The 13,548-nt window shown below is 41.6% G+C and overlaps 1 protein-coding gene across 1 annotated transcript in view; it reads left to right on the forward strand.

The window, feature by feature from the left end:
- The window catches only part of THSD7B (thrombospondin type 1 domain containing 7B), a 651,631-nt gene that overhangs the window by 258,739 nt on the left and 379,344 nt on the right, over positions 1-13,548 (forward strand). The window contains exons 4-5 of the mRNA XM_088474863.1: positions 3,634-3,879; positions 13,144-13,307. Coding sequence (XP_088330989.1) covers positions 3,634-3,879; positions 13,144-13,307 — 410 coding nt within the window. The remainder of the gene's footprint in view (positions 1-3,633; positions 3,880-13,143; positions 13,308-13,548) is intronic.

Raw genomic sequence — 13,548 nt, forward strand, 5'->3', positions numbered from 1 at the left:
TGTGAAGCACTTCTCATTTGAGTGAGCTGAGTTGTATTACACTGGAGGGGGGAACTGGTCACTGTCCTTGAGGAGGTAACCCAGGTAAGGTGAGGTGGGTTCTCCACAACCCATGTTGCATCTATTAGAAAAGTGGCCTAACAGCATGGTGTACTGTGATTGGTGCAAGATGTAAATGTTGTCCAACCAATTTTTTTTAATAAAGTCATTTTTATTGAACCTACAGAATTGTACTGTTTTTACAAGAAATACAATATACTAGAGAAGTGCATTAAATCAACATCAGATTCAGACATAACAAAATAACAGTCCATAGCAGAATACGATGCTTTGCTAAAACACATTGCGAACTATTTATAATAGAAAACCAATCTAAATTAGTTTACATTATCACCTGAATGAGCTGATTTAACATCATACATACAATTCCAAGTTTACATATTTTATATAGAAAAAATTGAAACCCCTAACAAAAGAAAACAGTCATAAAAAAAGGAGAAAAGAACCTTCAAAGATAAGTAGAAAAGTGTACAACACGTGTTAATATTAATCATAAAATTTCAAATATACCCATATCATAATGCGCTACGTGGAATGAACGGTGGTTGCATAGGTAGATTCCAACCATCTGGACCTTATTCATTACATTTAAAAGTAGCCTTACAAGTGAGTTACTTATAGCGCTCGTGTTTCACCATGACATTCACTAGCTCAATCCATGCAGAAAAGTCAGGACCAGATGAGGCCAACCATGAACGGACCAGACAGACTTTAGCCAATGCACATTAATAGATTATTGGGCATCACAGCTATTAAGCTGTGATGCCCAATAGTGCACAATATTTGTGTAAGAGCCATAATAGGAATGCCAGTTTTGGAAATTGCAGATTTCATCTGAGTCCAGAATAACTGAACCACAGAACACTACCAAAGAAGATGCCAGAAGGACCCTTGGGAACCACCACACATGGGGCAATGATCTGCTATCTGGCCACCAAATTGCATTAAACGAACAGAGGTCAAGTATGTTCTGTGCAAAAGAAACAACTGGATCTCTGTTGTCCAACCAATTTACTAACCAGGAGAGAATACGCTGGGCCAGAGTGTATGTGATATTAAGGGGTAAATTTACTAAAGTGAGAGTTTTTAGAAGTGAGTTTTAAAAGTGATGTTGCCCATAGCAACCAATCAGATTCTAGCTATTATCTTCTAGAAAGTGCTAGTTAAATGTTAAGTAGAATCTGTGGGCAACATCACTTTTAAAACTCACTTCTAGAAACTCTCACTTTAGTAAAGTTACCCCTAAGTGTGTTTTCCTGTTGTTGGGTGCTGTACTGGTTGGCCAACACGTGGTCCAGCTTAACCAGTTCTTAGGTTTATTGAACCAGGTAGAAACAATAATCAGTATAAAGACACGTGGCTAAAACAGGTCTAACAGTAGTAATGATGGCGCCTAGAGCTTAAGAGTACTGCTGGGCATTGTAGTTCACTGGACGTCTGAGTGTTAAATGCACAGGCGGAAGGTAGTATTAAGCCCCTTAACTATAGCAGTAGTGTACTTGCGGTTAGTTAGCAGGCTCTGCACGGCTATTAGTGTGGGAGAGTCTCAGAGTCGCATCCATTTGGCAAGAACGCCAGGGAGAAAGACGTACCAACAGGGCACACATGTGCAGTAGCGTATCTTGGAGGCCTTCTGCTGAGGTCTGGCAGGTCCTAGAGCCAGCCAGTTCAGTTACCTTGTATGCAATGTGGATGGAGGCAGCGCAGGAGTGCTCCTTATCCAACAACATCAGGGATCTTATGTTCCCCCCCAGTTGGTTACATAGTGTGTTGGGTGTAACTAAAAATCTGCAATGCTTTTTTGGCCACCCATTTTACTATTATTCAATTAACAGAAGCTATGAGCTTATACTTCTAATCATGAGTCCGTGTCTTGCTTTAGTTGGGTTAAGGGGGTCATTCAGACCCGTTCGCGAGCAAAGGACGCTCGCAAACAGGTCGATGTTGCCCCACTGCACATGCACGAGACCCGAATAGCGACAGCCTCTCCGTCGCTCCGGGTCTCGCACCAAAGGGGGCGTGCTGTTGATGTTGATTGACAGCACACCCGCCAAAGGGGGGCGTGACTGCCAGACGGAGGTGTTCCCATGGGAATGCCTACCATCTGAGTCCGGCCCCACTGACATCAGTAATGATGTCAGTGGGAGTGATTTTGGCTCTGATAGAGCCAAAATCACTCCTGGGCTTGCGGAAGCGAGATCCTACCGCAAGCCCAATGGTCGCGATGGTCTTTGACCATCGCGACCATCTTTTTGGCCGCTCGCATAAGCTGTGGGTGGTCACCCACAGCTATGCGAGGCCACTCCAAATTTAGCTGGGACGGCCCTGATTCAGAGCGAGCGCTCTGGTCACAGCGTTCAGCTCTGAATCGGGCCCTAAGTTGGCTAAGGGTTTTTACGAGTAGTTTGATATGCCTAGTTGGAAGCCATCAAGCGCTAGGCAACTTACTGTGTAGTAATATGAAAGCTTATAGTCCCAGTTACTATAATTGATATTTCTGATGGTCAGTCATTCCTTCTTTATCTCTTGTTCATCTACTAAAATGGGCTATAAAGACATAACTGGTACTTTATAGTGTTGCTAACTGCAGCCTCATTTTCATTGTAATAATGTTCTACTGCTGTTTCTCCTCTTTTATCTTCAGTTTTAATGAACTGTATTACACCAGGTCATTTATTTTATTTTTTTACTTTTTTTTTTTTTTAATAAGGACCGTCAATAGCATTCGATTTATTTAACTTGAAATCATAGAAGTTAATTAAACAAACAAACAAAAACATTTATTCCCTGATTCAAGAACAGCTACTGTACTGTAACTTGTTAAACTCTGTCTCAGCTGCTGTCCCCCTGCTGTAAAATAGCGCTACCAGTGCACAAGACTGGTGAGGACCGTGGCAGAGAGGCAGTTAGTAGAAAGATAGGGCTATGTCTAGTAAGGGAATAAAACACTTAAAGGGGAGATGTATCAAACCTTCAAAAGAGATAAAGTGGAGAAGGTATAGCAACCAATCAGCTTCTAGCTGTCATTTGTCTAGCATAGTCTATAAAATGACACTTAAAAGCTGATTGGCTGCTAACTTCCCAACTTTATCTTTCTTGATGGTTTGATACATCTCCGATTTAGCATGGTTCGTAAAGATTATTTTTTTTCATAAATGTTGGTTTGATCCATCCCACAAGTGAATAGGAAGAATTAGCTGGATATTTTAAATTAAAACTATAGCCTTTGCATCATTTGTGACTTTCCCCTTTAAGAACAGTTAACTATTTCAGCCCAGGCTTTTGAAAATTGGAAAAAAGTTAAAAAAAGAAATCTCTAAATTTCAATACAATATGGAAGTGTTGGAAAGCGTGGTACAGATTTGACAGTCTACACTCCCCCACAATGCACACACTAGATCAGACAATTTGACCGAAAAACCTGGAGGTTTGAAAGAATTTACTGCTGATAAATTGCATTGTTTCTACAGTTCTTAAATTTCATCAGTGAAGTAGATAAATCTCTTACTAATTAAAATGCTGGTAACAAGAGCAGGAGGTACATAAATTAATTGCTGTTATCTGTTGTCTCAGCATCTGCACCCAGGACAACATGCCTCTACATTACCAATCTTGCATAATGCCAAAAGACTGTGAAGTATCAGTGTGGTCTGCGTGGAGTCTGTGTTCTAAGACCTGTCAGCCTGGAGGGGCAGTTCTTGGACTACGCAGCAGGAGGAGGGATGTTAAACACCTAGCTATTGGTGGAGGGAAACCTTGTCCAGTGCTGGAAGAAATGGAAGCATGTAATTCAGGAGGACGTGAGCCACCATGTCTCAGGTATATGCGCTCTCAGCATACAAATGTCAAAAAAATGTTATTAGTTGCTTTCTGGTAGGCAAGTACTGGATTTTGTTGTTGAAAATTACTCTACAGGTGAAATGTTATTATCTAAACATAAAATAGAAAAGATTTAGGAGAATGAAGACTATGGAGCTTATGTAATAGTGTGTGATATGAAGCCGATTCAGGAACTCCTGCAAGTCTTATGCATTTTTAAAGCGACAATCATTGTAAAGGCAAAACCAGCTTGGTTTTGCCGCCTTTAACATGATTGCCACTTTATAAATACAGGAAGACTTTCCAAAGCGCAACTAGATCGCACCCTATTCCATAAACCCCTAGGGGTGAATTTACTAAGTGTCAGTTTTAAAGCCAAGTGAAACCAACAGCTATAGATGGCGTGTTTGAGTCTAAAAAAATGTGTATTTACTATCTGTCGGTTTTCAATATCAACTGGAAACTGATGCTTAGTAAATCTGTGGTTAGTATACTTGTCTACGTAAAATAATCAATATTTAGTCCGATGTTCTGGTTTTCTAAAATCGGTTATTTGGTTGGTTTTCCAATGGCTTTGTCTTTGGAAAATTGTCAGATTGCAAAATCGACAGAAAATCAACCAAAAGCGACGCTTAGTAAATTTACCTCTGTATCTTGGTATGGGTTTTACATAAACTGCTTTAAAGCTACACTACCAACTACTCAGTCAATTATACAAAACTTTCTACACTAATTAAAATGTCTACACAAACCTGATAGATGTTTCATGGAGACCCACCAATTCTAAAGTACAAAACATGCACATTACATCAGTTTGCAATTTTAAAAGGGTGGCTGTGAAATTGTGTAAGAGAGGGAGGACCAATCACTAGCCACAGTCTCTTAATTGAGACTTGTGATTGGTCCTAAATTCACCAAGGGCTGTGAGAAGAGCCATCTGCATGAAGCAACTGCAGTTTCTAGTTAGAATAGGCAGAATCTTAGTAATATGTACCGAGCAGATGGTAGTGCAGCTTTAAAGGTTTCAACACATCAATGCAAAAAACAAGGAAAGTTTACACTGCTTGCAGGCAGCACAAAGTAAAATAATTGTACTCACCCCTGGCTGCCCCTATTTTACGCTGTGCTGCTTGCAAGCAGTATAAAGTACATTTTTTCCCTTAGTGTGCATAAACCCTTTAACCAAAGCACATCCAGTATGCTGTAAATCACAGATTACTGTACCTAGCAGCAAACATAAGGGCAGTGCATGCTGGATATAGGAGAAAGAATGGTATAAACAGTATAATGTTATACAGGTTGAGTCTCCCATATCCAAATATTCCGAAATATGGAATATTCCAAAATAAGGAATTTTTGGGGCATGACTGAGATAATGAAACCTTTGATTTTTGATGGTTCAATGTACACATACTTTGTCTAAGGCACAAATTATTGTACTGTATTTATAAAGATCTGTATTATAGATACAAAACAGGAATACATTTTATAAAAACAGATATTAAATACCCACATATATTTCTAAAGCCAGGTATACTACGCTATACAACTTTTAAGACATCTTTTTTATTTATGCGATATTAAGTATCTTCTATTTAGTGTATCTAAACAACCTTGATAGCCTCTGCATCAAATGAATGCCTTCCCTTTCCTCTATGGATTTAGATGCCCACCGTTGGACTTTAAAAAAAAAAAAAAATATATAGCTCAGACATCTGTGAAAACTGCAGCTTTGACTTCACAGGATGTCTCCATATATACTAGTATATTAATAGCATTCATCTGCAGCCACCATTTTATCATTCAGAATGTTTTACATCTGGGAAAGAATCTGACAGAACATAATTGCATCATAAGACGTCAGCTGTGCCGTACATTTGAACAAATGGTTGTCTCACAAACTTACATAATGACAGAACAGCCAGTATATCTATATAGTACAAAGTAGTGCAAAACAACTACATATTTCACACTGAGCATAAGGTTGTATAGTTATACTGCTTTTATACTTAAATTCCGGGTCCGGCCCGGAGGTTGGAACAGGGTTCCAAACCGGATCAGACCCGGAATTTAGCCGGCGCCGACCCAGGAAATTCCCGAGTCGGCTCCATTCACACCTGCAGTGACCCGGCTCTTCCGTCGTAGAAGTGGATGCTTGGAGATTACGTCATCTCCAAGCGCCACTGAAGCCGGCCAATCGGCCAGCATGTGGCACGCTCCAGGTCATCGTTGTAATAGGGGTGTTAATGGGGAGGGGAAAGGAATAATAGGGGGAACTTAAGAGATTTCCATCATGAAGCAAATATGTGCCCCAGAGCTGGGTGCAAGAAATAGGGCTAGAGATTCTGAGGCTTAAAGACCAGGAAGGGATTGTAAAAAGCAGATATATATAAAATAGTCCCTTCTCATGAGAGCTTACAATCTAAATGAATTGGGACAGACACAAAAGAGGGTGAATACTGAAAGGGAACCAGGTAGGGTTTGTAATGGAGGAAGAGTTAGGGGGATGTGTAGTAGGCTTTGATAAAAATATGCATTTTTAGGGTTAGTTTGAAGCCTTCTAGCCTAGTATACAGCCTAATTTTGCATGGGAGTGCATTCTAAAGGAGGGCAGCAGTATGAGACAAGTCTTGGATTTGGGATTGGGAGAGAAAATGAGTGGGGAGATGAAGTGGCAGTCATTCTCAAATCGTGGAGGGCAGGAGCAAGTGGGTAGAGATGAGGTTGGAGATGTAGGTCAAAGAAGAGTGGCTAAGGGCTTTTTAGGTGTAGGAAATGAGTTTTAAGCAGTAGACTGGTTGGCGACAATAGAAATAGAATGAAGTGGGGTGAGACTGGTGAGAGAGAGGCCATCGAGGAGGAGGTTACAGTAGCCGAGTAAAGAGATGATGACAGTGGAACATAGTTTTTGTTGCTTCCAAACTGAAAGGGGGTCTGATCCTGGAGAAGATATGAAGATAAAATCAGCAGATTTGGGGGGAGGACTCAATGTGGGGAATTAAAGAAATTGAAAAGTTAGAGATAACACCAAGGCAGCGCATTTGAGGGACATCGGAGTGGGCTGTTTTGTTAATAGATTGGGGAGGAGTGGAGGTAAGAAGACCTTTTTGGGGGAGGGCAGTTATTCCAGTTTTCAACATGTAAAGTTTGAGAAAGTGCTGGGATATCCAAGAGGAGATGGAGAAGGCAACTGGATATGCAAGAGAGGAGGGAAGGGGAGAGGTCATGGCAGGAGAAGTAAACTTGGGTATCATTGCATAGGGGAGGTATTGGAGGCCAAAGAAATAGATAAGATCAACAAGGGAGGAAGTGTACTGGGAGAAGAACAGGGGTGCAAGAACAAAGCCTTGGGATATGCCACAGGTACAGAGAAAGAGGTGAGAAGGTGGAGTGAGAGATAGAGACAATAGTGTAATCTAGAGGTTCCCAAACATGATCCTTTAGGCACCCCAACAGTTCAGGTTTTAGAGATATTCATGGCTGAGTACAGATGGTTATATCAAATTGACTGAGGTCCTAATTAAGTCACCTGTGGTAAAGCATGGATATCCTTAAAATGTGAAACTGTGTCCCAAATTCTCCTTTCACCCAAGACATCTGGCTCTTCTGAGTATCTCTATCAAGTTATAATGCACCACTTGTATTTACTGTTTTACAATTTTCTGTAAAGCGATCTAAAATATAAAATACTTTTTAGCTGTCAAATACATTTTCAGTCTGCTTACACAATTTGAATTTTTCTTATAATTTCCCTTTCCTAAGATAATAATATACGTTGGTTCACCGCTTTACCGACTAATGTACTATAAGTGCCTAATAATGCATTTTATTCACTCCATTAAACATAGCAAACATGGTTTCTTTTTTCTAGAGAATATATTTATTGAGAGGTTTAGAGAGAATAGGAAGCAAATGTACTTATCGATTATAAATGAAAAGTTGTTTGAAAAATGTAAAAAAATGTTCAAGTTTATGGTGTCTATAGTGGGACAGAGAGAACCCGATTAGAAATGTAAAGTACTCTAATTCTATTTCTAGCATATTGGTACATATAAAAAAAACTATTGGTGATAATTATCATTTTGCTTGTTAGGGTAACCCGCACTTCAATAATAGTCACTGTTGTAGATAAGGTTTATAAAAGGTTTTTATGTCCTGGTATAATTTCCAGAAATTTTTGAAAGGTATAGGTATTACCATTTCTGGCAGCATTAGTAAGGTGTCCTCGCAGGGATTAATCCTGTGATGGTGGAAGTAGTCCAGTGGTATCTCTACTCAGAGAGGGGCTGGTCCAGATCTATTTATGGCAAATACCAAGCAATCTAATGAGTGTAAATAATGTAAATCCAATGAGTGGGGGATCCAATAAATGTAGGCTGAACGCGTTTCCGTGTGGCAGTGACTACACCTTCATCAAGAGCAAGTGGGCAGTTCGAGCGCGTGCACTGCAATGCATACATATGCGCAGAATGCAAACACCGACAGACTGCGTGCGAACGCAGCCATGCGATCAGGTCTGAATCAGGCCCTAAAACATAAGATTTCAGACCCTACAATGTGCTAAGGGCCTGATTCAGGTTGGTTCGCAAGGCTGCGTTCGCACGCACCCAGCTCACTGCGAAAATATGCTAATGATTGCAATTGCACGGCAACCGCAGCACTATACCAAGACGCCCATCACTGTATAAAGCCTGCCCACTTCCCATGACATGCATCTGCAAGTCAGCGATAAAAATCAGTACCATTGAGTAACATCGGAGCCATCCGCACAGTTGTGGTTGACCTGACCCTACCGCAGAAACTGCTAAACTTCCTGTCGCCATCTAGACTTCTGCCAGCGTATGCTATCGCAGGGGCTTAATTATGCACGCCCCTGTAACGTCATTTAACGCCCAGACATGCCTGCGTTTCTCTGATCATCCCCTGTCACCACCCTCAAACACTCACTTCCTGTCAATCACTGTGTGAAGACTCTGCGTACTCACTGAGATCGCTTCTTGCTTGCTGTGGCCGGTTCGCGCATACCCACTGCATCTTATACGCGTGCGCAGAATGCAAACATTGGCTAGCTGCGTGCTAACGCAGCCTTGCGAACCAACCTGAATCAGGCCCTAAGGCCACAAGATCTCATACCCTGTGCTAAGTCCACAAGATTTCAGACACTGTAATGTGCTAACACCACAAGATCTCATACCCTGGGATCTCAGACATTGCACTGTGCTAAGACCACAAGATCTCAGACACTGTAATGTGCTAACACCACAAGATCTCAGACCCTGCAATGCGATAAGACCACAATATGTCAAACTCTGTAATGTGCTAAGACTACAAGATCTTAGACTCTGCAATGTGCTAACACCACAAGATCTCATACCCTGGGATCTCAGACATTGCACTGTGCTAAGACCACAAGATCTCAGACACTGTAATGTGCTAACACCACAAGATCTCAGACCCTGCAATGCGATAAGACCACAATATGTCAAACTCTGTAATGTGCTAAGACTACAAGATCTTAGACTCTGCAATGTGCTAACACCACAAGATCTCATACCCTGGGATCTCAGACATTGCACTGTGCTAAGACCACAAGATCTCAGACACTGTAATGTGCTAACACCACAAGATCTCAGACCCTGCAATACGATAAGACCACAATATGTCAAACTCTGTAATGTGCTAAGACTACAAGATCTTAGACTCTGCAATGTGCTAAAGCCACAAGATCCTTAGACCCTTTCCCTATATACAGTAATGCACATTCTGCAGTGTCCTGTTTGCCTCCATTCCACTTTAGACCAACCCTTCACCTGATTGAGACAACTGCTTAGTCCCTGGGGAATCAGGGTTAGCTTAGTATATGACAATAAAAATCCTGGACACACTCATCACGGAGCAGGAAACCTGTTAACAGACACCACTGACTTATGTGCATTTCTGGGCAATAGATCCAGAAAATGTAGCCTTCCTGTTGACAGGCTGCATTCCTTTCAGAACCTTATACAATGCACCTTCTTTATATCACATTTTATCAACAGCTCTGACAACGTCTACTGCAAGTAAAGAAAATACACCACAAAAAGTAATGGAGTGTGGCAGCGCTCTCAGCATTAGTACATTTGCTTTAAATTACAGTCATTACCAGATCATCAGATTGAGCTGTTTCCTCACTTAATGACACCCCGCTGTTCGGGCTCGGGAAGCCCGCGGGTTTGCTAAATGGAACACTCTCTAGCAATAATGTAATTATATGTTGTATTAATGTTTCTATATCAAAAAAATCTGTGTGAGTTATTTCCTATAGAAAAAACAAACAAACACTGCTGCTAAAATATTACAGTATATCTCCCTGTAAAGATCCACCTGCGTTTTACCTACTATAAAAGTAAATGAGACATCAGTCATTAGAGGGAACTAATGTACTGATACTGCCTGTCGCCTCTGATCATATAATCATCTCTATGGGGGAATTATTATCTTTATTATGTTTATTTATAAGTTGTCTGTGCACTCCATTGAAATGAATCTGTATTAGTAGGAGAAGACGACGTGTACACAGAGTCATATAAAATGAATGAGGTAAAGAGGCACTTGAAACATAATTGTAAACATTAGAGAACGAGGGATTGCAATGTGTTATTTGTTAGGACTCAATAAATTGGACAAATAGAAATAATAGGAACTGGAAAAAGAGGCGGTGATGCCATGCCCCAAAATGTTCAATGATCGTAACAGTTAGCAAGGTTGTGAGGTGATAGATCTCACATTCTACAGTATATACCAGGGTTCTTAGTTCCTTTTATTGTTTATCATGGTTAAAGTACCACTTAGAAAAGATGTCTAAAATTATACATCACTGTGTTAAAAGAAAGCAGGAGACAGGTCATTTTACTGGAATTTCAAAATGTCATTTGCCAGTTTTGTAAAAACATAGGGCCTGATTAACTACCGATCGTAACTGCAATTGCAATAGCGATTACGCACGCAGTTCAACTGTGATAGAATGCTAATCCATTGCGATCGCTATGCCGCCACAGCACAACATAAGGACGCCCACCTTACCTTACACACGTCCGTAATGTTTAGCAAGTCTGCAAAACCATTGGTACAATTGAGTACCATCGGAACCTCATGCACACTTGCACAGGACAGACCTTACTCAGAAATTGCTAACTTCATCGCACGCTATGAGGCCTCAAGCTGCATATGGCATCGCAGTGGATAATTTATGCACGCCCATGCAACAGCGTCCAAACGCACTGGCACGCCTGCGTTTCCCTGACCACCCCCCCGTCACCACCCACAAACGGCACTTCCTGTGAATCACTCTGCAATGGGTCTGCATGGTAACTGCGATCGCAGTCCCGATCACAGTGGCCAGTTCGCTCACTGTGATGCATACGCATGTGCAGTATGCAACAATCGGCCGATTACGTGCATATTATCAACTGTGATCCAAGCTGAATCAGGCCCATAGTAATGGGGTTATGGTCACTATCATAAATTACGTCCGGGGAGGACGTAATTTATGTAATCCAAGGGAAGGTCATGCTAGAAACCATATCCCAATTAACACTTGTGATATCCACGGGATCAACCACATATGAAAGAGGATGTCTCCTCTTTCAAACAAGGCAGTGACTTTTTTATGTAATGACTGATGATCAATTCCGATCGCCCTACATAGGGGAATATTTAGTAATTATCGGGGGTAATTTTTGAAACATCGTTGGAATGTATTAAAATACACCTGCAGGGACAAGGGCTCCAAAAGCTACTGCGATCACTTCACTTCTCTTTCGGGGCATGGGGATCACTACTGCTGACCACGCATGTGTGAGTGGAGATTTTGGAGGGATCTTATAGATTTCCCTCCCGGTAACTCTTGTGATCTCTAACGCACAGGCTACAATGTGTAACGCTATCTGGAGATCATGTTAGTTACCGGGGCCAAGCAATGCATTTCAGTGGCAAAAAAGCAGCCCCCCATGGAAACCTACGGGGCATGATTTTGCGAGTGAAAACAGAGGACCTCAGCAGATACCTCCAATATTTGATGCGTTCCCCTGTACATACATTCAGGGAATACTTAATATTTATGGGTATCCCCCAAAAATGGGTGTTTTCTGGGAAAAAAACGCAACCCCAAAGAAATACATATTTATGTAAATAAAAATATTAGTGACATATTTGTATCCTGAAACCCTTTTACACTAAGGGCCTGATTCAGCAAGGATCGCAACTGTGATTGCAATAGCGATTACACATGCAGTCTCACTACGATCATATGCTAATCCTCTGCGATCGATATGACGTTACAGCACAACATATGGATGCCCACCTTACCTTACACACATCCGTAATACTTAGCAAGACTGTGAAACCATTGGTTACATTGAGTACCATCATAGCCTCACGCACACTTGCACAAGGACAGACCTTCCGGTACGCAGCGAGTGCTCAGGCTATGTATGCCATCGCAGTGGATAATTTATGCATGCCCCTGCAGCAGCTTTCAAACACACTGGCACGTCTGTGTTTAGCCGACCACCCCCCCCCCTCCCAGACAGTACTTCCTTCAATCGCACTGCGATGGGTCTGCGTAGCCTTGCGATTGCAGTCCCAATCACAGTGGAGGGTTCGCGGACGCGCACTGCATTGCATATGCATGCACAGTATGCAACAATCGGCAGATTGCGTGCATAATCGCAGTTACGATCCTTGCTGAATCAGGCCCTAAGTCAGGTAATACAAATGGGGTACTATTCTTGCCAGGACATCAGCAGCTAGTTGACAATCTCTCTGTATCAAATGTTTGCCCAACTCCAATTTACTAAATAAATCAAAAGTGTGAAAAATGATCCTCCATTGCTGCACCTGCTACAGTCAGGTTGATAGTCCCATTACTTTTGGCCCCTTAAAAAGTGGGAGGCACATATAGAAACCATTGTAATTCCTACACCGTTCACCTGATTTGGATGTAATTACCCTCAAATTAAATCTGAAAGTCTGCAGTTAAAGCACATCTTGTTTGTTTCATTTCAAAGCCACTGTGGTGGTGAATAGAGGCCAAAATATGAAAATTCTGTCAATGTCCCAATATTTATGCACCTGACTGTATTACTTATATTGAAGCCACAGTGCAATCAGCCTGATAATGCCTAAATAGGCTGAGCCTAAGAGGGCTGAACAGTAACTCTATAACTAAAAGTAACTTCAGGAACATGTCTGATTGTAGTTTACATGAAAATTTTCTTTTGCAAGCTTCTCCTGGAAGACTTCTGAGTGGACGGAGTGCCAGGTATCTTTACTCACTGAGCAGGGTAACGCTCCCTGGGCAGAGGAGGCGGCACAGTGCGGTGGTGGAGTTCAGACCCGGAACGTGTTTTGTGCACAAAGTGTGATGGAATCAGGGACAAGAAAGGAAGGTGAGTGGCTTGATCATGCTGATTTCCCATATATTGTCATGTAACACATCTTCATTACTTCTGTGAAGAATAACAGAGTAGTTCTCCAAAGCCTATGATGATCAATCTCAGCACAGATGATGATGACTATTGTCAGTACTACTGATGATGACTATTGTCAACATTGGCTAGCAGCTTCTTATTGGCTTATGGCGGATACATCTCTGAAGCTGACAGATGTAGTCAGCATCCCGACAGTCAG

Source organism: Taudactylus pleione, unplaced genomic scaffold (genome assembly GCF_031769625.1).
Source record: "Taudactylus pleione unplaced genomic scaffold, aTauple2 ptg000156l, whole genome shotgun sequence".
NCBI lineage: Eukaryota > Metazoa > Chordata > Amphibia > Anura > Myobatrachidae > Taudactylus > Taudactylus pleione.